Below are 21,827 nucleotides of genomic sequence, written 5' to 3'. Positions count from 1 at the left end.
GCACGTAAACGTACAAAATGAGTAATACCTTTGCTAAAGTACGTGTATGCTATTCGTAGTTAATAACGCAAAGTGATTCAGTTGAAATGGGGACTACGCTCGAGCGAATTTGCATTCCCACCAAGTTCATTTTTGTCGTTAATTCCCCTTTTATGCCTGCGAACTCAATTGTTTTATGATAACCAAGCAGTTTAACAATTAATGATTGCCTTAATTACACAGAAACTATGCCTCAGTTTAACATACGGCACTAATTACACACGTCGAGACAAAGACCAGAAATAGGCACCTGATTAATTCCCCCTCCCAACACATCCCAGTTACATACAATTACATGGCGTTCTACCTGTGTGGCTGTCCTGACGTTGTCTGGATGCAGACCTTTTCGTTACCGGTCGCTGTAGGTGTTACCTGAACACTGCCTTGGTTTAGGTCGGGCGCTGTCGTGCTGGCTACAGGTTGTGTTATGCTCACATGTAAGCCATTGCTAACGGGACCAGGAGTCAACGTTTCATGAGCACTATAAAAAAAAAATGTTTCAAATCAACTCGTGTTTCTGAAATCAAACGTTATACAATGATAATGTGACAAACACATTTACAATTTCATATATTTGCATTTGTTTCAAGTAGAAGAGTGAAAGAGAAGGGTAAATCATCACTGCGGAGGGCATAAAATACGTTTTTAAAATACGAATAATTGGAACAGAACCCGAGTGAGTGAGTACGGTTTAACGCCGCTTTTAGCAATATTCCAGCAATATCACGGCGGGGGACACCAGGCATGGACTCCACACATTGTACCCATGTCGAGAATCGAACCCGGGTCTTCAGCGTGACCATCGAACGCTTTAACCACCTGGCTACCCGGCCGCCCCGAATAGAACCTGGGTCTTCAGCGTGACCAGCGACCGCTTTAGTCCACACATTACACACTCTACATCACATATGTACATTGAAGTTGAAGACTTGTACAAATACTGTGTTCCTACCCTGGGCCCCTGGTAAATACCGGGATGGAACATGTTTCTCCCACGTGACACTGTAGTGTAGCACCATTGTGTAATGTTGGTTCTGACACCTGGGCCTGTAGCGAGACAATTATGAACACTTAGAACCTCGTCATCAAATCATACATCATCCATAAAAAGTTAAAATGTATAACATTTTTAATGTAACCAATAGTGTTAAAAGCATGTGGATACACCTAGATTAAAGAATGGCAAGGAAGGTTATGTTTCATACTTTATATTATTTCCTTCTAAAGTAGACACGATTTATAGACAACTACTTCTTTAATACTGTAAAGGCGACGTTTCGGTATAGATCCTTATACCGTTGTCAAGCTAGACATCATCATGGGCCTTTACAGTATTAAAGAAGTTGTTATCCATAAATTGTGTCTACTTTGTCACCCGTCAACTTCTAAGTAATGCCTATCAAACAATTTATCTCTTTCCAGTTACTGTCATTGTTCACCATCTTCTTGATTCTGTTGTTTTTTGAGTGTTCAGCATTTTAATTGTTAATACATTCATTTCCGCACGATTGGATGTGTATAGGGCACACATTACAATATTTAATATGATGATATGATCTTTGTTTTGATAATATACTTACTTCTGGTGTGTGAGAAAGAGCTGAAAACAAAACAAAACAAAGACAACATTAATAACATCATATTCACTTATACGTTCTATATTATGTTCTTTGATCAAAACTAGTTCAAATGCTATTATTATTTGTTTTGTTTTGTTTTGTTTGGTCTTACCTGTTTCACAGTCGTGCCCTGTGTAGCCTACCGGACAATGACATTGGTGGGACGTCACATGCCTAACGCAATCGCCACCGTTCTGGCATGGGTGTGAGTGGCATGGGTTAGCTGTGGGCAATACAATCAGTGATAACAAAACATGGGGTCTATCTTACTACACAATCTGCGTTACAGTACCCGTTAATCTGATCCAGTAATTAATGGTGCAGTAACCAAAATCTATGTTGATCAACACTACATTTTATGTTTAATCAGTTCGCCAAGAAGTTAAAAAAAATGAAACATTTGTTATGTGACTCACTTTGTTGACATGTATCTCCTGTGAAATCTTCTGTACACACGCACTGGTAACCGAGAGACTGCTGTGGTTGATTTGCACAACCACCTCCGTTGATACAAGGGTTGGGGTCGCACTCGTCTGTAAAGATTTCTGCCTCAGGAAAAACTTCAAACGAGCGGGTGCAATTTACGTATATTCAATCATTGTCATGAAGACTGTTTGTATTTTCCTTGATGTTTTGTTTTATCATATGAATACAAGGATAATTTCCATGTGTACCATCCTTCTCGGAACAAACTTCAGCTTGTCATTACTACATGGATTTTGTAAGTAACTGCTGCACAGAAATGGAATGATGTTCCAATTGCCCTTAAAACAGCCTTATCACTTGATAGTTTCAAGTCAAGACTTCAAACATTTTTGTTTGAGAACTCAGTCTTTTAACTCTAGTGTACAATGAGTTTTGTTATTGGTTTGGGCATGTTTAGTTGTGTGGAACTTTGAGCATGATAAGAATTCTTCTTCTCATTGTCATTATCATTATATAATATTAATATGGAAACTACTATGGTCACTCGACTGAAAAAAATCCTTAAAATGCCATACCTTTTGGTATAACGTTCACTTTGTAACATCGTTTCTCGCCCTGATAGCTGTAATCAAATATTTGAAATTAACATCGAAAGAATCCACGACAGAATGTGCGAGCGTCAGCCGGTTTTCACAATCGTTTTTGGTGCAAAGGTGCAGTTAGACCTATAATGTGATAATGTGGTTAAAATTACCTCCATATATAATCTTTATTTTAATTGTTTTTGAAGATTTAAGATAAAAACTTAAGGCTTATTTTTTTTTTCATTTGATGTCAATGTTCTTAAACTGTGCTGTCATTGTATAAACAATTGTCCTACCTGACTTGGAGACACACGTGACTATCTCCCCCTGGTGGCGGGGTGAATAAAACATCTGTTTGACACTCTCCGTCCTTAGAATTAACAGGGAATGGCATTGCTGATGTGCTGCCAGATGTCAGAACGCTGAGGATAAAATTAGTTTAAGTATCAAATCTGGAGTTTATACAATTCGCTTGGATAAGTATGCTTATCAGAATATCCTCAAGAAGAGACAGCTGAGCAACTTCTGGTACTGATATATATAATAATACCTTTTAACATGTAAAACTAGATACCAACGCATTTTCTTTTTAACATTGGAATAGAAATCGGATATGTTATCTTGGAGCCAGCTGGTCAGTTTTTTTACAGCATGAGCAAAATATCCCAGCCATCATACCTGCCCGGTCCATTTTAGGTCTCTTACTATAAGCATAAGGCCTAATAAGTACAGTGAACCTACATTGTACGCTGCCCGGAAACCTCAATTATGAGTGGCGATTCATTACGATCCGTATCTGGAGAAAGCACAAGTTTAAAAGATGTCTTGAAATATTCGCAAAATATGACAGTCTCACCAATTTCCAGAAGGATGATCTTTAGAGTGGAAGATGGCGTGGCATGGCTTGTCGACGTAACAGTTGACAATGCTGCCATCTGGTAGTGAAGGCTCCAAAAATGCAGCAGTCTGTATATATAAAAAGGTGTCCGTGCTGACATATTGATCTCATGCTCGAACAATGATATCCTCCTCATTCAGTAAATCATGTGTTTGCCCTTCTCCTTTATACGCTACTCGTTTTAAAGTGTTGTCCTATCTAAAGTTAACATAATGTTTTTATTACACAATCGTTTGAGCTTTTTTAGCTTCATCCCATCAACACTTTTGTAGCAGAACTGACATATTCTACTGGCAAGTGGCACGAGTTTTCTTCCATCTTATAAAATCATCTAGATGAAGTATTCTTAACAAATTATATAGACGAAATTTTTCTTGAGAGGCATCCTTTTATGATCTGGAACATGTTTAATCAATTATAAGAAATATACAAATATATCGTTTTTTATCATTTATAGAGATTCGATATCATGCAAATTAAATTTCCTTACTGACATCAAAACATGGACTTCAAACATTTCATTTAGACAATTTATACTTACGAGTGCCGGCTGTTTTGACTGTGCTATGAAAGAAACAAATGGGGAGGCTTTTATTTCGAAAAGTAATGCACGGAATTTAAAACGTTTCATTTCAACATTAATACGTTAACTTTCAGAGCGTTATTTATCATAACTATAACAATATGCATTGTTTATTACAGTACCTGGTCCTGGTGGCTTGGTGTGTATCAAGTAACAGATTCTGTCAGCATTCACACTGAAGTTGAAATATATGTTACCGTTAGTAAAGATGGACTATCTATCAAGGTAATGCTTGTCTTAGAAACTTGTATAAACTTTTAATGTTGCAGTTGAAATCATGACGTGTTAAGACAGCCTCCGTGGTGGTAGAGCGTCAGGCCGGAGAACGGAAGGTCCGGGGTACGATCCCAGGCCGCGTCATACCAAAAGACGTTAAAAGATGGTAGTTGTTGTTACCCTGCTTGGCGCTCGACACTAAAGGGCTTAAACAGGGACTGGTCGGCTCGGAGTCAGTATACTGTGTCTGAGTGGGTAAACCTCGGCATGGTATCTCAGTGGGCTAGTACTATAAAATCGGCATTAGTCCGGACTAGTACACGCACGTACGTCCCTATAAATGTGCAATAATCTTGGACGCGACGTTAAACCAAAATTCATCTCACCTATCAAGTTAAGTCCCTTACCCAGTCCCGGCATCGACGCATACGCTTTGTTCTCCAGGGTTAGTTGGTGTCACCGTCAAATGAGATGTAAGCGTCTTTTGCAGCCCTGTGCTTTTGTCGGGTGTTGGAGTGTCCACAATGGCGGTTAATCCCGGTGATTTCGGACCGAGGGTAACTGGTGGAATGGTTCTGCAAACCATAGACATAATACATTCACAGATGACAAACAGGATACAATGGCATGTCATTGCTAGATACATTGACATCATTACAGTTTAATGCCTTCCTTTTGCGGGTGGCGCGGATGGCCAAGTGATCTAAGGCATCCTATATCACTCTGCATCCCTCAGATGTGTAAAGATCTACGTCGGTTCGAATCTCAGAATCATCGGGAATGTGATTCTTGGTCTATCAGAAACATGTCCCTGCTCGTGGATTTTGACGTTTTCAAAGCGTTTGGCCTGCATCACTTTAGAACCTCCATCCACAAAATATTTAACTGAGACGCGTTTAAATCAAAATCACCCACCAAACTGGCCTTTTTCGGTGGTATTTACATACCACTCTTCAAAAAAAAGAAACGTACAGATAGTATGTAGTTCATTGAACCTGACCACACAAAACATCAGGCATATAAATTAGATATATGTTAGTGGCCTGATATTCGACAAACGGTGCGTCAAAACGCAGCCATTGCCGATTTGCAAGGTCTTAAACGGCATTGTTTTCACACTTGTTCAAATATGTCATGGAGGAAAACAGTAAACAAAATGCACATGCAAGTTATTGCATTCGAAACTCGTGGTAGTGGCTATAAAAGGCAAAACCAATAAATTGTCATTCAATTCTCAACAAGTTCGAAAGTGCCGAGACTCAGCACTGCCGATCGGAACATCGCAGTCTTCGGTTGCGCGCCCACGTCACCACGTCCACCACAGCACCATTTGTCGCCTTTGTGGCCGATACACACAGTTCAATTCCACTGCAGACCGTCCGAGAACCGACCAAGAGTTTCCACCCATGCGCAGGATCGCTACATGCGACTGTTCCACCTACACCTACTGTCAGGAACTATCTTCGCGAGGCTGGAATCAGACTCAGAAGGCCAGTTATTGTCCCTGTTTTGCCCCACATTGTATACGTTAATTCGACAATTTCGGTGGCGGTAGTGTCATAGTGTTGGGGGCCGTATCCTACACCACGAGATCTGACTTGGTTTGAGGTTTAGGAAATTTGACAGAAAATCGCTACATGTATCAAATTCCTCAACCTCAAATCCTTCCAATCATTGACCGCCAGAGGGAGCTGTTTCAACAGGACAACACTCCACCGCACACAGCACGTGTTACGGTAGACAACCTTCATAACGCCAACATCATCGATTTGCCCTGGCCTTATATGGCATGACAATGAACATTTTTCAATGCCTTTGTACAGCGATAACATGTGACTATCGAGCTCCAAAACTTCATATTTGTATCTTTGATATTAGATTAAATATATCGACTTTATTAGATAAAATAAATTTACTAAAAAAGAGTGTATATCGTTTAATGAAGAAAGGTTTCTAAATAACTGGGCAAATTGACATAAGTCATTTCAAAAGGGGCACCGATTCTTGAAGTTACAAGTATATAACATATAACATTAGGTATGAACAGACATTTCAGGTATCAAGCGTGTTAATTGATTAATTATTATGTATGTGTGCTACACACCCAGAGGGAGGTTGACGAATGAAGAGTGGAACAGGACATGGTACACCGACCGTACACTGGATACCCCCACCATTCACCAGGGTTGGAGTTATAAAGGGTGACTGAAACATGTTACAAACGTCAGTGATTTAAGACAAAGATATTGACAATGTACACCTAAGTATAAATGTACACACAAATCCTATATATAGAAAGGTCTGTTAAGAAAGGTTGGTTATAACGAACTACTTTTAATCAAAAACCATTAGTTGTATTGATCTCCTACATTCCAAACTTGGTGTTTCAAGAAGTATTGGTTTGGCAACATTATACACTGTACATGACGCAGCTGGAATAATTAAAGTATGTTGTCATGTACAACAGTAACCGAATTCAACATGTGAAGAAGTTGTGTTTACAAATATAAGTCACGGGTGGCCGAGTCGTGTAAGGGGCCGCTATTCGCTGTGCAGAGTTGTGGCCCTTGGGCACGCCAGAAACCTATGTTTGTGTGTTCGAATCCCGGTTCGCCCCGATTATGTTTCTTGGTTTGTCAGCACCATACCCGTGCTCGTGGGTTTCACCAAAGTGGTAAAACCTGCATCACTTGGGGCTTACCTCCCACATAAAGCTGACACGCCATGATATAACTGGAATACTGTTAAAAGCGGCGTTAAACACAACTCACTCACTATTTTGCAGTCACAACAGTGTTATTAATATACGAGTGAATGTTATCTCACTTCTTTATGTCCATTGTCTTTATTTATTGGTGTTCCGCCAGTTGATTTCTTATCTGTAAAAATAACCATATACATAACATTCATCACGTTCGTCAGTGAAAATAACTTTACTACATATGATCATCCAAAGATGCACCCTCAACCAATTTCTAGACGAATAATAAACATTTTATAATTTTGCAGCTTTCGGCATGACTTATTGGTGTTCGACTAAAATAGTTCCAAGAAATTGCTTCGCATATTATTTGTATTTATCTGGCACTTGTTTTGTTTCTTTGGTAGCATGATTTGATTTGATGGAAATTTCTCGTTATTTCAATTATTTGTTAACTCAAATGACGTACGAGTTTCTTCTCGTTACTTCTTACAGTTATGATTATTATGTCGATTTTTCCTCTCGTTATTTCCAGTTTTCATTAAAAAATAGAAATTTAGAGGTTTTTTATCGTTACTTCAATTATTTTCTTGAAATTTCGAGGGTTTTTTCTTCGTGGCTTTGACTATATTCTCGTAATTTCGAGTATTGTCCACTGCAAGTTTGTATAAAATATCAACATGTTTAATTTTTCAACATGTTTAATACTTCAAATTACGAGAAAATAATTAAAATAACGAAAAGATAATCGAAATTATATATAATAATCAAAGAAGTAACGAGAAGAAAAATGGAAATTTCGAGTTATTAAAATAAATTTGAGATAACTGGGAAATAACTGATCGAGAAAAAACTTGATATTTAGAAAGAAATGATTGAAAAAAAAAACGAGAAAATAATCGAACTAACAAAAAGAAACCTCGAAATTTTGAGAAAATAGTTGAAATAACGAGAAATTTTATATCAAAAAATAATTATGCAAACAAACTGGAACCATTAGCTTTTGAAGGAAACTAATCATTATCAGTCCTGGTTACACGAAGGGTAAGAAAATCTAAAAGGGTACAAAGACATTGTCTGTTTGTTGTTTAACGCCGCACTCAGAAATATTTCAGCTATATGACGGCGGTTTGTAATTGATCGAGTCTTGATCAGAAACTCAAGTGTTTTACATCATGAGCATCGATCTACGCAAGTGAGATACGATGATATGCATCAACCAAGTCACCGAGCCTGACCACTCGATCCCGTCAGTCGCCTCGACAAGCAAAGTGATTCATGAACACATGCTCATGATATGTGGAAAGGGTTTTGTCGCATTTATTAAGTATGTTTCTTTAATGATATTATATGTTGTTCACTGTTATCACCTGTTTGGCAGAGAGGGTCACCATACCCCAGTGGACATCGACACACTGCTTTACTCTGTTCCACCACGCATACTCCCTGGTTGGCGCACACATGACTGGAGCAAAGCGGGTCAGCTGGGGAAATATGATCACACAGTAAACAACAGCTCTCGTATCCACATTGACAGAAAGTGGTAAATAATAGTAAATAATGCTTTGATACCATCCCTGGTATCATCACTATTTGATGGTGATTCATAAGCACATGTTCATGATATAGTCGGAATCATACAATCGACTCTGCTTTTTTCTTTCCTTAGTGGCTTCTTTTTTCTTTAAATGATACAGTACCAGATGTGTTGCAAAATCCTAAACACACTGACAGAAGATACAAAAGTGGCTTACAAGCAGTGCATTGGATAGGAACATGTAGAACACAATGTAAAGGGAATGTTTCAGCATTAACAAAACAATATAAACGTGCCATATATAGCAGGCGATAATAGAACTTAACTCACGGTTTTCACATTGTTGGCCAGAATGTCCCTTGTTGCACTCGCACTTAACGTCTCCCACCAGGTCAATGCATATACCAGCTCCAGAACATGAGTCGGGTTTGCAATCATTTATATCTGTTTTGAGTTTGAGAAACAAAACGTAAATGTTAAATGAACATAAGTTATTCTTGTGTACAAATTTTCAATTAAGTTGATTCAAATTGCTTCTGATTTACTTACAGTGACGGGGATACGGGTGAACTAAACGTATATACTCGTATAATGCACCACAATTCACTGTTCTCAGGCGAACCAGAAAGCTGTGTTCTTGGGCTGCACTCTAAGACCTAAGACTTATATATACGCTATTTCATACGCCACAGTGCTAAACAGCTATGGTCTGGCTACAATCACCTACACTATATGTTACAATAAAACATATTCATGTATCATTGCTGAAGGAGAGTCTTAATAGTTTCAATCTAACACATGGATCCATAGAAATGTGATCACGACAGAAAAGCTGCCAAAAACGCATACTGTATGTATTGTTGCAAAATATTTGCTAGATATAAACTTTCGAATTCTTATACTTACTTAATTCACAGTTAGTTCCAGTGAATTCCGAAGTGCAAATACAGAAGTAAAAATTTAGGTAGAGGTGTCTGGTGGAACAGGTTCCGCCGTGTTGGCATGGATTGCTCAGGCACTCGTCCACATCTGATGAATATTGCGCCAGTTAGAACACAAGGGATGGTGTAGATCTTATGTAATGATGCCGATACATTCATTATGGCTATTGTGTACATGCGTACTATGACCTTAATATAAGTGCACACAATTACATATTATACACAATTGATAAGCGCTGAATAAAAACATCATCTGGGAAAATTTGCATTAACGATATATAATGCATTTATTGTTCCAGGGCTAAAAATGTAACAGACAATATTCATATCAAATCATATTAATGAGATGAAAGTGGTGGTATATCTGAAATTCCATTGCTGAGCGGAAATTAACTGTTACAAGTTATTACTAATTACCTGTATCACAAAATTCGCCAGTGTATCCGACTGTGCAAATACATTTGAAGGTTGAGCCGTTGCTATTACAGTGGCCGGAATTACACGGAGCTGACTTGCAGGGATCTACAAAAAGGTAAGTTAATCAAACCTCCCATAGATGACATATGAATCCTACCATTCCATGCAGCTCATATGGCATAGCGTTTTATACCCTACTTTTTTGTTAAACAATAATATTGAATATGATGACAAGTTACAAATAACAAAAGTTGTTTTTATTATGTTACATAAAGACAATTTCCTTCAAACGTAGAATATACAGATGTTTTATTGTTTTCATAACACTGTCGTCACAGTGCTTCTGAAGCACAATAACCAAAATATATGATGAAGAATTCAGATTTTGCCTCCCTAAATACAGTGAGATCAGTATCAACAGAGTATCAACATAAACTGACCATCGATTTCCATTGTGACCCCAAGGCATTTCTTCTCAGACGTTGTCCTGTAAAGTATTTATATTTTGTTTATATATAATGGAATGTAAATATTGCATTCTCTTGCGTACAATATGACCGTGGAGAACCAATGACTTGAGATAAAAAAAACAACCCATTATGTTGTCTATAACTATTAAATAGATTTATGTTTCTCCTTACCCTTGGTCGTCATACGCCTGGAAACATATTCTTTGTCCGCCAACCTGATCCGATGTTATTGTTACATCAGTCTCAAACATTTCTTGTGTATTCTTGGTCACTATGACAGGCGACGAAATTTGCGTATTCTTGAAAGTCGACGTTAAATATTTCACAGATTGTATTCGTCCTCTGCAAAGTGCAACGTTTTATACCATGAACTATTAAGATTAGTCTCTATATATGACATTCGGTATTTGATTAGATATGTTGTGACTAACACACGCATGACACAGAAATACTTCTGACTGCTGTGGAAATCCGGATTATGTGTATATGAGTATATGGTACTATTAGTGTAATGCTTAAGTCAATTTTTCATAGCATTATCACTTGTAGGAGGACTGCCTCCGTGGTCTAGTGTTAGACCTTCCGCCCGATCCCCGGCCGCGTAATACCAAAATACGTTAAAAGAATGTACTTGTTGTTAAACTTCCTGGCGCTTTTGAGGCCAAAACAAGGATTAGTCGGTTTGGAGTGAGTATACTGAGTGGAGTGTTCATGTTAAACTTCGGCATGGTATCTCAGTGGCCTAGCACTATAAAATTGCATTGGTCCGGACGAGTACCAGCAGCCACATACACACGCACAGGTGCATGCACATCGCATTATGAATGCAATAATCTTAAACGTTAGTATTCAAATTACAATGGCGTCGTGATTCATTTACAACGACGTTAGGTAAAATAAGGGCATCCGCAAATTACAGTTTGTAAAATCTAAAAGTAAACAAATACCATGCAGCCAAGCGTGTAACAAGAAATCCCACTTTCTGTAACGTACGTGTAAACGTGCATACGATTGGATTTCATATACCGTCGTAATGGTTTATGCTAATTTAGACGGATTTAGACACATGCCCGATTTCCATGATATCATTAAAAAGATGATAGTCCGGCAGTCCTGTCGTTTGTTATCAAAATATCCATTTCTTGAAAGTAAAACTCTTATAATTGTTTCGAAAATAGTTTCTGTTCATATTTAACTTGAAACATATCATGTATTGAGTAACTTCATAGTTTGGTTTTAGAATATATAAACGTTACAAACTACATGTATATACAAATGTGAAAACGTAAAAGACAAAAGATATTGATTGTTTACATTAGCCGCATAATTTTTATCTTTATCAAACCAATCATCTTACCCAGCGCGTCTAGTTGTAGAGTAAATAGGGAAGGAACATGTTGAGTTCTGTAGGCACCGTATTACAATATCAGTGGGGAATAATGTAAAGAAGGGTCGAGTCTGTAAAGAAAGAAAAAGACATTTCTACAATCACTGGAAACACCATTTCCACAATATGACGTTTCATAGGTTCACAGCAATTCTACCACAAATAATTGTATATCCAGCATGCTAAAAATATTTATTTTCATTGGGCACATCCAGAAACAAACATCTCATTGCACAGAAAACATCTGATATGCACACGTCTTTGCACGGCAGCAAATTGGACCTACGTCCTTTTTAAGTCATTGTAAACAATGGTGTTGTGAAGCAAACATAGTTATTGATATAACAATAGTGCATCAATACATCTCTTGATTTGATTATTATATTTTTCAGATTATACTTGTGTTGAGTTCCTCAGGAGTGCCGGAAACACCAAAGTGGTTAAAATTCTATGTTCTGCATCACTTCGGACTTTCTGACAGGCCTTGATACAACTGAAACACTGTTCAAATCGGCGTTGAACCATACTCACTCACTCGTGTGTTTCAAGGGGCTGAACTGACTCCCTGCTCCTGAATATCATATTGTCGGGCCCTTAGGCCCTTAGAACTAGTGATTAGGTGAGTGATTAGGTGAGTGAGTGAGTGAGTGATTAGGTGAGTGAGTGAGTGAGTGAGTGAGTGGGTGTGGTTTTACGCCGCTTTTAGCAATATTCCAGCAATATCACGGCGGGGGACACCAGAAAATTGGCTTCACAAATTGTACCCATGTCGGGAATCGAACCCGGGTCTTCGGCGTGACGAGCGAACGCTTTAACTTCTAGGCTATCCGACTGGCCCAAATGACCAAGAACTACTTAATGGGACTCTATATACTTACCAACGTACCAACATCAGGAGTTGTGAAGTTAAGGTCTATACGAAACAGAGAAACATTATATGTGAATACAAACGTGAACACAGATGTACGATAGTTAATATTAGACTGTGACATTATATATACAATTGAGATTGTCTTGTCCACGAAGATGTATGTGTTTTTTATATTAATTCACAACTCATCGTCTTACTGTTTCAGGTTGAGAAAGATATCTACTATCTACAGACGATATTTCACCTCTGACAATGATGTTGTAATTCCTATCAAGTCCGTCATTTCTGAAAAATATAAAGAATGCGATTGCTGAATAACAACATGCATATAAAAATATATAGAATGCATCCACATTTAACACTTATTCAGTTATATGTTAAAGGGTTTTTTTTAATTATCGGGGAATGTCAAATCTACTTCAAATCGAAGAAGCATCAGAAGAAGTTGGCCGACTTGATATCATTCGACCGACTAATCCATATTCTTTGTTATTCTTTTACCTCAGAGTCTGTGAACTTTTTATAGTTTTTTCACTTTATTGTTTAATGCCACAATCCGCAACATGCCATGTGAATGACGGTGGCCTGTAAATTGTCAAGTCTTGACTAGACAAACCCAGGATTGGAATCGTGAGAAACCACCCAAGCCTTCCAAGAGCAGTACAGGTTGGTGGGGACTTATTAAAACTCGGAATTCCCATGGGGTCTACAAAGCAACCAACTAAATAACTAACATCCAAGGTAACATCTTTGTAATGCTTTCTCCTCAGGATGTCTGAGGATACCACATGACGATTCTCATTGTGAGCAAAATCGACAATTTGAAAAATGAACAATCGGATGAGGATCCATCACGATACGACGAACCGGTCACAGTTCCATCACTTACTATGGGATCCATTCTAATTTATTCCACCTTATGAACGTATTGACCAACAAACTACATTTATCAAGTTCAGTCTCTGAGTGGGTCACAAATAGATCATTTTGGGTACGCAAATAATAATAGCCCATTTGTATATATCCATGCAAAGTGCATGCTCAAAGCGCATAACAATAAGTCATTTGGAGACAGAAAGTCGAAAGAGACAGGATTTGAGTTGTGAGCAGAAAGAAGGCAGTTCACTGCAGTCACGGAGGTGTTCCAGGCATTGGCCGTTGAGTATGCAAAGGAACTGATTGAAAAGGCGTAGGCCACACCTGATTGACACTCACATTGACATGATCACACATGGCACACTGGGAAATGCATCCGACAACATTTTTGTCACTAATGCGTCAAATTTGGGAATGTCCTCCACAAGTCTACCAAAGAGCTTTTTGAAAGCTTTACTCAGTCCTTGAATGTTGTAACCCCCTTACCAAACAACGTTTGAGCAAGAGTCGTTTTACGCTCTTTAAAATCCTCAGGTTCAAGTACCCATTTCGACGTCGACCGTCGAGAAAGATCAAACAGGAAGACCACAACGTATAGACAATCAAGTTGACATGGCCTCAACACGCTGGTGTGTATGCGAATGCACAGGCAGAGAGGGCATCACATTAGGTCTCAGATTCCGTAATTTTGACTGATTATGATTTAAAATATTTGTGTCGAAAGTTCTTCCCCTATTACAGAGCGACATTCTTAAAGAAAGTAAGATGATGTGACAAACTCTCAAACTCTTTTTTTCTTTAGAATGCATGACGTATTTGTTCATGTTCTCTTCAAAATAGAAACAATATCCCTATACTTATCCCTATCCGCGAATAGCTAAAAGATTGTTGATGCGCCGTTAAGCAATAATTACTCACTCACTCAGTTTTACATATCCCACAGTCTGTCAAAAGCAGCATGCGTTACTTTGAAGACAGCGACCAATTTCGCTTTGAGATGATCCTGCACGCACTCATTCAAGTGCTCTAGTGGTGTAAGGTGCCATTTTAAAGAGAAAACTACAGTGGAATAAACGACTAACAGAACGACTAAAGCAGAATAATTCTTACCCCAAGTTATCCGTTACCAATGCACTGAGGACATAGGTGCCAACATCTGCTATCTCTGGACGCCATTTCACTAGTGCGTATTTGATGCCATCACTTGTGCGACTGGTGTCATATTGCAGTGGGGGTATAGGAAATGATCTCCTTGGAATTGATCTCAAATTGAAGAAAGAAATCTCACTGGAATAAGAAACAAACCTCTTTATTAAAAAAAATAATCGTTCGGTTACGTCGTCAGATGACACGCGAGATCCGAAAACTAGATTCATAAGTATAGTGCCCCCAAAAGACATAGTGAGAATCACACTACGTACCTTTTGGTCGTATCGTATGGCTTAGCATAGAGAGGTATTTCCAGTGTTGAACCAGCATAAACGTAGAACACATGTTGACTACTCTTTGTGGGGTCCACAAATTCAGGCGCCTCTATGATTTTCAGAGTCTGTATCATGAACTGAAATCATGAATCAGAACAAAATGTTATGATGTCGTCCACAGTCAACTGCCTGTTAAACTAAACTAACGATGAGTTGCTTACTTGAACCGTTATATCACTGAGAGACTGTGATCCAACTGGTATAACTGGACGAGGCTCCCCCTTGAGGCTTATAGGTTTGGAGTTATAGTCACTGATCTTAACAGGTAGCGCGCCCCATCCTCCATCAAAGAACTGATCGGATTCATAGGCACTGATTTCTATGCTGCAGTCCTGAAAAATAATAATAATCAAAATACTACCATCTGAGACTACCAAAATTCAAAATGGAAAGCCGCTGCATTAGTACACTTCTGAACAAAAGGAAGTATACATCGACTTGAACTGTTTATAAAAAGAAAACGACAAAATGTACACATTTCATTTGAAAAGTATTTTGAAGTTAAATCATATAAATCAATGTCACTGGATGACTTAAAAGAAGCAATCGAACATATCGAGGATCATAACTGACACTTGTAACGGAAAATAGGAATTCTTCTTCCGTAGCATGTCGATAAAGGCATCAATGAGTAGCTTTCTAATGTGCCTACAGTTTACAACAACATGATGTGGTCTGATGGTCAGGAGGTAGTTTACAACTTTGCACCTCATTTATCCATTATTAATTAAAGTGTCCATTGACTAAAGTGACAGTCTGGGAAATGGATAAAAATAGAGAACAACGCCATTGTCATTTTTATATTGATATATTTATCTATCATTTTAGCTTTGGGTACAAAATGTTCAGTGAATGATCAATATGAACTTCTGAATGGCAATATGTAATATTTAAATTCACAATATTTCTTATCATTGTGTCATAGTCGCAGTCAAATTCACAGACATGTAAGTTATCAGAGTCAAAGTTTGCAAACTATTTTGCTAATTTAATTAAACGTCCAGCAGCGTCTAGGCGCTGTAATGAAGTCTTTCCCCCAGTCTGTTAAGCATGGCGGGCACGGGTGGCCCAGTCGCCGCGATTCGCTGTGTGTCCCTTGGGTGTGCCAGAAACCTTTCATTGTGGGTTCGAATCCCGGTTCGCCCAGATTATGTTTCTAGGTTTGTCAGCACCATACCCGTGCACGTGGGCTCACTTTGGGCTCTCCTCCCACATTAAGCTGACATGCCGCGATATAACTGGAATATTGTTAAAAGCGGCGTTAAACCCAACTCACTCACTCACTGTTAAGCATGTCATCAGAAGTAAAAATTGATAATGAGAGAATGAGATTAAGATTTGTTTGTGCTCTGAAGTTTCACACTCAGATGATAAGCCTCAACAGTGCAATCAAGATATAAAGGCTCCAGCATCTTCAGCATCTTCTCATGATTATGCTGATGTTAAGTAAAAATATATATAATTATATTGATGTATCTACTCAGAATAAGGATCTTATTCGTTATGATACCCCTCTGTATAATGAGAGTGTATATTTTTAATATAAGTTTTGCACTTCATGTAATTGTTTATACTTTCATCGATCAGGGATGTTATTTCTAAGAGGGGACAAAATTATATCCCATTTTGTTTACACTACTTTCTGTTGGCACAATGGGATGCAGGCACAATGAGGCCTGACCCATCAACATCGTGTGTGACCTCCTCGGGCGTCCAGACTCGCCTGTACACGTCGCCTCACCGATGACCTAAGCCATAAATGGATATGGGGTCCCACTCCTCCAATAACGCTGCTTTACGTTGTTCAGTACGTTTGAAAGTGTTTTAACTGTCGCCGAGAAGTCGGTGAGAAGTTAGGTGAGTGTGACGGTCAGTGCCACACGGGTACGTTATTAATATCCTGGATTGTTCGAGCAGCGTTGGGCCTGACATTGTCTTGTTTGACAAGTTTCAATTGTGACTGGGAAAGGGAAGGACAACCATCTGCAGAATGACATCCCTGTGACGCTGGGCGTTCAAATGTTCACGGATGGTGACAAGAACGGAATCCTAGAACCAATCGTTCACCTCTCTGTCCATACACCCGCATCCGACCATCAGGATGGAACGAGTTGAATTGCCCTTATTGCTAACCAGTATCAATTACATCGATGTCAACAATTTGTTTTTAAATATAAGTTTGCATTCATGACTGAATTGTACATATGTCTATTGACTTGTTCTAGTCGCTATATGGCTGAAATAATGCCGATTCGACGTTAAATTTTAACTCACTCGCCGCCAACGTCGCACAGCTCGAGACTACTTAGATCTAAATTGCCGATGTTGACGTGTCACGACCATTCTGCTGTGGGGTTCCTGCAGTGTGTAATGATGGTAACAATGTGAGTCTACTGATGTGGCGTCCAAGTCCCGCCAAGGCCGTTGATGGCACCACCGGGAAGCGCCAACGGCAGATGTACCGTGAGCAGATTATAGAAAACCAGATGATACAGTTATTCAGACGTTCATATGAACTAAAAAGTACGCATCTTCTCCTTGTCTCCAGGGATATGTATGTTGAAGAAAATGTACTCTGAAATGTATCTCATGACCACATTCAGTTACCTTATTTATGGTCGTGTTACGTGGGTCCGGGAGACCACCAGCTGTTATGAACGTTGCCAACTGACATTGAACAAAATCCCCATCCTTGTCCATGGTGGAGAGTTTGATGACGGTTACGCTATTCAAGAGAATCCTGAAAGACATAGATTTATAATCAGACATTTATGCGTTTCAAAACTTTCAAAAATCAATGTATGATAAATGATGTATCTTTCAATAAACTTCAATACACAGAACATAACACCGTTTTTAGTGTTAATGGTGATATGAGTTCACGATGTGTGAGTACTTTAAGGTATGCACATATCGATGACTTGAAAGCATTACATACTCTTAAAAAAAGTAGGAAACACTCGAAAATAACTTCACATATCCAAATGGTAAGAGACCAAATAGTAATAGTTGTATAATAGTTGTATAATAATAATGAACGAATTGGTAACACATTCTTGAACCAAAGATCTTGAACGAAGACGGGGGTAGAATTGGAAACTTCAAAATTGACGTTTTTGGATCAGTAGTGCTTAACACCGCCACGATTTGTCAAACATTGCCCCATAATGGTGAGGGAGGTTGTCCCACCCTCCTGCCTGGTTAAGTTCAGTCAACGCTGTCGGTGGCCTATCACATTGACGCACACGACTCCTTATCATGGCCCAACCATGTTCAATGGGGAAAGGTCTGGGCTCATTGCTGGACATATCTATGAATGTTGTGCTGTTGGAGGTGAGCGTTGGCAATTCGTGCACGGTGAGCACGGATGTTGTCGTCCTGTGAGACAAAACGTCGACCCACACGCCTTGCAAACGGGGACAACAAAGGGTGTCAGTATATTGTCCTAATGATAGTCTCCAGTGACCATTCCTTGCACAAAATGGAGCGAGGTTCGCTCAGTCATAGTGATGCCACCCCAAAACCATAACCGCCAAATCTGCCATGAGGTCTCAGGTTGACATTGGCTTGATGTTCTTTTCGACGTCGCCAGACAGGACCACACCAGGCAAAGTGAATCGGGACTAATCTCCTCTGAAAACATGACACGTGACCAGCAAGAAGACGATTTTTTATAGTCTGACCCGTAACTAGTAATTCGGTAGCCTGATGAAAGTTTGCAGCAATAGGATTCGCCGTTTAAGCTCGATTTCGCAGTGCCTAGGTCAATCTATCCTGTACTCTTGTTGTTGACCTGGGACACCCTGAAGGGGGTCCATCGGCAATTGTCAATGGGTTTGTTGGTACCTGTTGCATTGTCTGCTCATCACAGACTGAAATCTTGAACGTATTGGCCACTGCACGCAGACCTCTGCTAATTTCCAGCATGCCAATAACACATAGAGGCTCCGTTTGTTGTAGATGAAATCAAGCATGATGATCAGATGATTGACAGAATTAATGGTCCACAGAAATTAATCGACCTTCCGTGAAAGTGTCAAAATCAGGAATGGCACCCTGCGCACATGTGTGACGCTACTGCGTGAGCACGTGCAAACTAAAGGGTGTGTTGTGGTGTTTAGTTTCACAGACAAAACGTTTTGACGTCAACACTTATCTTTTTTCTCATACTTTGAAATAACATTAATTTTCTATTACGTGATCCCCTACTTTTTGAAAGAATATAGTACGAACATTGTAATATGGACCATGAGAGATTATGGGAGCAATTGTCATGCCATCGAAGAGCGCATTTCATATTTGGAAAAAGACCGATCAGTTATACTTAATGAAGCACACTATATTAGTATTGGTTTACTTGTATGTTGGCTTAAACATCGCAACAGGGCTGTTGTTCGGTTGCCCTGTATCACTGCGTTCATGTGCATTAATCTTGACTTGAAGGTGAAATCTTGTGTCGCCAGTGTAACCATAGTCAAAGTCTTTCCAGGAGTAACCGTGCAGCCTGTTGATATATTAAGTTGGATCAGAACCATGCATTTTTTCAATGACATTACAATAATTTTTATTATATACTTTAGTGTGAAAGACTGAGTTTTCTGAAGTTGAAAAAATGATATTTGCATTGCAGTGAACATTACGCTTGACTTTTCACTGCAGTGAACATAACACTTGATGTTTTCACTGCAGTGAACATAACACTTGATATTCTCACTGCAGTGAACACAACATAACCTCCCCTTAAATTGTCTCCTTTATCGTAAGTGTCCAGTCCGTACACAAACTGTTGATGTCTTTTTTACGTTAGTTCTACATTGACAAGGCAAAATAATGACAGTTGGTCATTTATGGAGTTAACATCACTTCTTGCCGCTTGTTATTCTTTCGAAGCTGTTTCGTTATAAACTGTTAATTTCTCATTTAACTCGTCAATCGAGACTGTTCGTTATGCTTCCAACAGAGGTCACGTAGTTTTCCGGAATATTTCTTGTTTAAGATGATTTTATATATAATCATATCTAAATGTATGACAAAGAATTTTCGTCCCCCCCCCCCCCCCCCTAAATATTTTTTGAAACTTTTGATAACTTGTACCGTCCCTATGCGTTAGGTAGGGAGAATTTACATTTGAAGGTTTTCCATTTGTAATGAAATAATTTTAATTTTCGGTAGAAAACTACACAAAAATATATAATAAATTGGATATTTCATGTGTCTCGTGAAATATCATGTTTCTCTCGTCACTTGACGGGGGAAAAGGGAGACATTTTCACGAGTGGCGTTTTCTCGATGAGAGAAACATGAAATTTCACTCGACACATGACATATCAGTAGTATAGAACGGGTCCGCAGGAACCTTTTTTGGTTGAGGGAGGTTGAGTGAAAATAGGGAAGGTGATTGGTTGATCCAAGTCACGTGATCGGATAGGATGACTCATGCATCAACAGCACGTCACAGGTGAGGGGGAATGAAAGGTGAGTGTTTATAAGACAGAAAAGAATTCATAAGAAAACAAAAGTAAAAGGTTATGAATAGGGCTAAATGTATAGCGTGCTGCCTTGAATAGACAGACCGTACCCGTCAGCCCAGTTTGAATTGAGCGCGCTTGACAACTGACGTGGCCTCGTCGTTTAACCCGCGCTCGCGAGAGCGTGCGATCTGGTTTGATGAATGCAGGGTGTGTCTTGAAAGTACGACCATACCCCAATAGAGACGGGTTATGTCAACACGATATACACCGTGTAATGTAGGGAAAAAAATGTACGGATCAAATTCATCTTGTACGGTCTACACGTTGTACACCATGAACGTTAGACAACCTGTATGGAAAAAAATACATAGAGATAAAATAGATAAGACTACACAATCAGCAAGCTAGCAGTGTCGTTTAATTACATTTAGCGCGCAAGAACGAGGTAGTCACGTCACCCTGCATTGACTATAACGCTGAAGGCAGCCGGATTTCGAATCACCCCGCGCTGCGTACTATTGTGAACCATTTGTATAGAGGGCGTTCACTTATTCAACCCTGTCCCGACTTGCATAGTTGATGTTTCAACGCTAGCGTTTCCATTTAACGCGATGATAAATAAACCGTGCGGTTTGAGTTTTAACCCTGTAACATGATGTGCACAGTTTTACTTCAGAACGTGCTATTTTGACAATAGATAGTTAGAACCATGTCTATGTTCAATATAAAAAAAAAAAAACAAAAAAACTGATGAGTACATGTAGCAGTGTCACGGCACGAAGCTAGGTTTGTTGGGAAAGTGATGGAAGCCATCTATAAGACATTTCATGTTTACAATACTCACCCTTAATTCGAAGAGAGAACAGAGTTTATCATGGAAAAATGTTTGACCAGGAAAATGTTTCATTGGAAAAATATGTCGAAGCAGGTTTATTCATATCTATAATGACATTACTTTCTCCTATAGACTCGCGTGTTTAGACATGTTTGAACACGTCTACCACGTCACGTGTGCATCACGTGACTAGGCCCGCAATATATGAAACAGATTTGAACCAAAAGTGAATCATTTACAGCGCAGAGGCCTTCCGTACCACACTGAATGCTTTTCACTTTGCTCGGTGTTATCGCTTATTACCTAGAAGATCACAGCACTTTCCTTGAGTCATGGCAACGTGCAGTACAAGTCCATCTACGGGAACCACAAAGCAAGCAGTGGGTTCATCAGAAGAACATAGAGAGAGTATGTTTCATATCGGCAGTAGTCGCTACATCAAGGCTACCCGTTGGAGTGGAGAGTGGAAAAT

The 21,827-nt window shown here is 39.1% G+C and overlaps 1 protein-coding gene across 1 annotated transcript in view; it reads right to left on the bottom strand.

Moving 5' to 3' along the window:
- Positions 1–21,827, bottom strand: part of LOC124134764 — a 40,872-nt gene that overhangs the window by 1,741 nt on the left and 17,304 nt on the right. The window contains exons 3-28 of the mRNA XM_048403345.1: positions 19,407–19,553; positions 17,657–17,789; positions 15,211–15,381; positions 14,987–15,126; positions 14,676–14,852; positions 12,934–12,974; positions 12,697–12,731; positions 11,789–11,889; positions 10,603–10,773; positions 10,402–10,448; positions 9,962–10,066; positions 9,510–9,632; positions 8,934–9,047; positions 8,437–8,550; positions 7,192–7,244; positions 6,470–6,570; positions 4,773–4,940; positions 4,255–4,324; positions 3,525–3,634; positions 2,965–3,090; positions 2,660–2,706; positions 2,075–2,191; positions 1,771–1,881; positions 1,620–1,639; positions 992–1,086; positions 347–520 (exon numbers count right to left, since the gene is read on the bottom strand). Coding sequence (XP_048259302.1) covers positions 347–520; positions 992–1,086; positions 1,620–1,639; positions 1,771–1,881; positions 2,075–2,191; positions 2,660–2,706; positions 2,965–3,090; positions 3,525–3,634; positions 4,255–4,324; positions 4,773–4,940; positions 6,470–6,570; positions 7,192–7,244; positions 8,437–8,550; positions 8,934–9,047; positions 9,510–9,632; positions 9,962–10,066; positions 10,402–10,448; positions 10,603–10,773; positions 11,789–11,889; positions 12,697–12,731; positions 12,934–12,974; positions 14,676–14,852; positions 14,987–15,126; positions 15,211–15,381; positions 17,657–17,789; positions 19,407–19,553 — 2,811 coding nt within the window. The remainder of the gene's footprint in view (positions 1–346; positions 521–991; positions 1,087–1,619; positions 1,640–1,770; positions 1,882–2,074; positions 2,192–2,659; positions 2,707–2,964; positions 3,091–3,524; positions 3,635–4,254; positions 4,325–4,772; positions 4,941–6,469; positions 6,571–7,191; positions 7,245–8,436; positions 8,551–8,933; positions 9,048–9,509; positions 9,633–9,961; positions 10,067–10,401; positions 10,449–10,602; positions 10,774–11,788; positions 11,890–12,696; positions 12,732–12,933; positions 12,975–14,675; positions 14,853–14,986; positions 15,127–15,210; positions 15,382–17,656; positions 17,790–19,406; positions 19,554–21,827) is intronic.

The sequence above is a fragment of the Haliotis rufescens genome, unplaced genomic scaffold (genome assembly GCF_023055435.1).
Source record: "Haliotis rufescens isolate VD_foot unplaced genomic scaffold, xgHalRufe1.0.p SCAF_3, whole genome shotgun sequence".
NCBI lineage: Eukaryota > Metazoa > Mollusca > Gastropoda > Lepetellida > Haliotidae > Haliotis > Haliotis rufescens.
The sequence above is the reverse complement of the archived record's forward strand: the minus strand, read 5'-3'. Positions and strand labels throughout refer to the sequence as shown.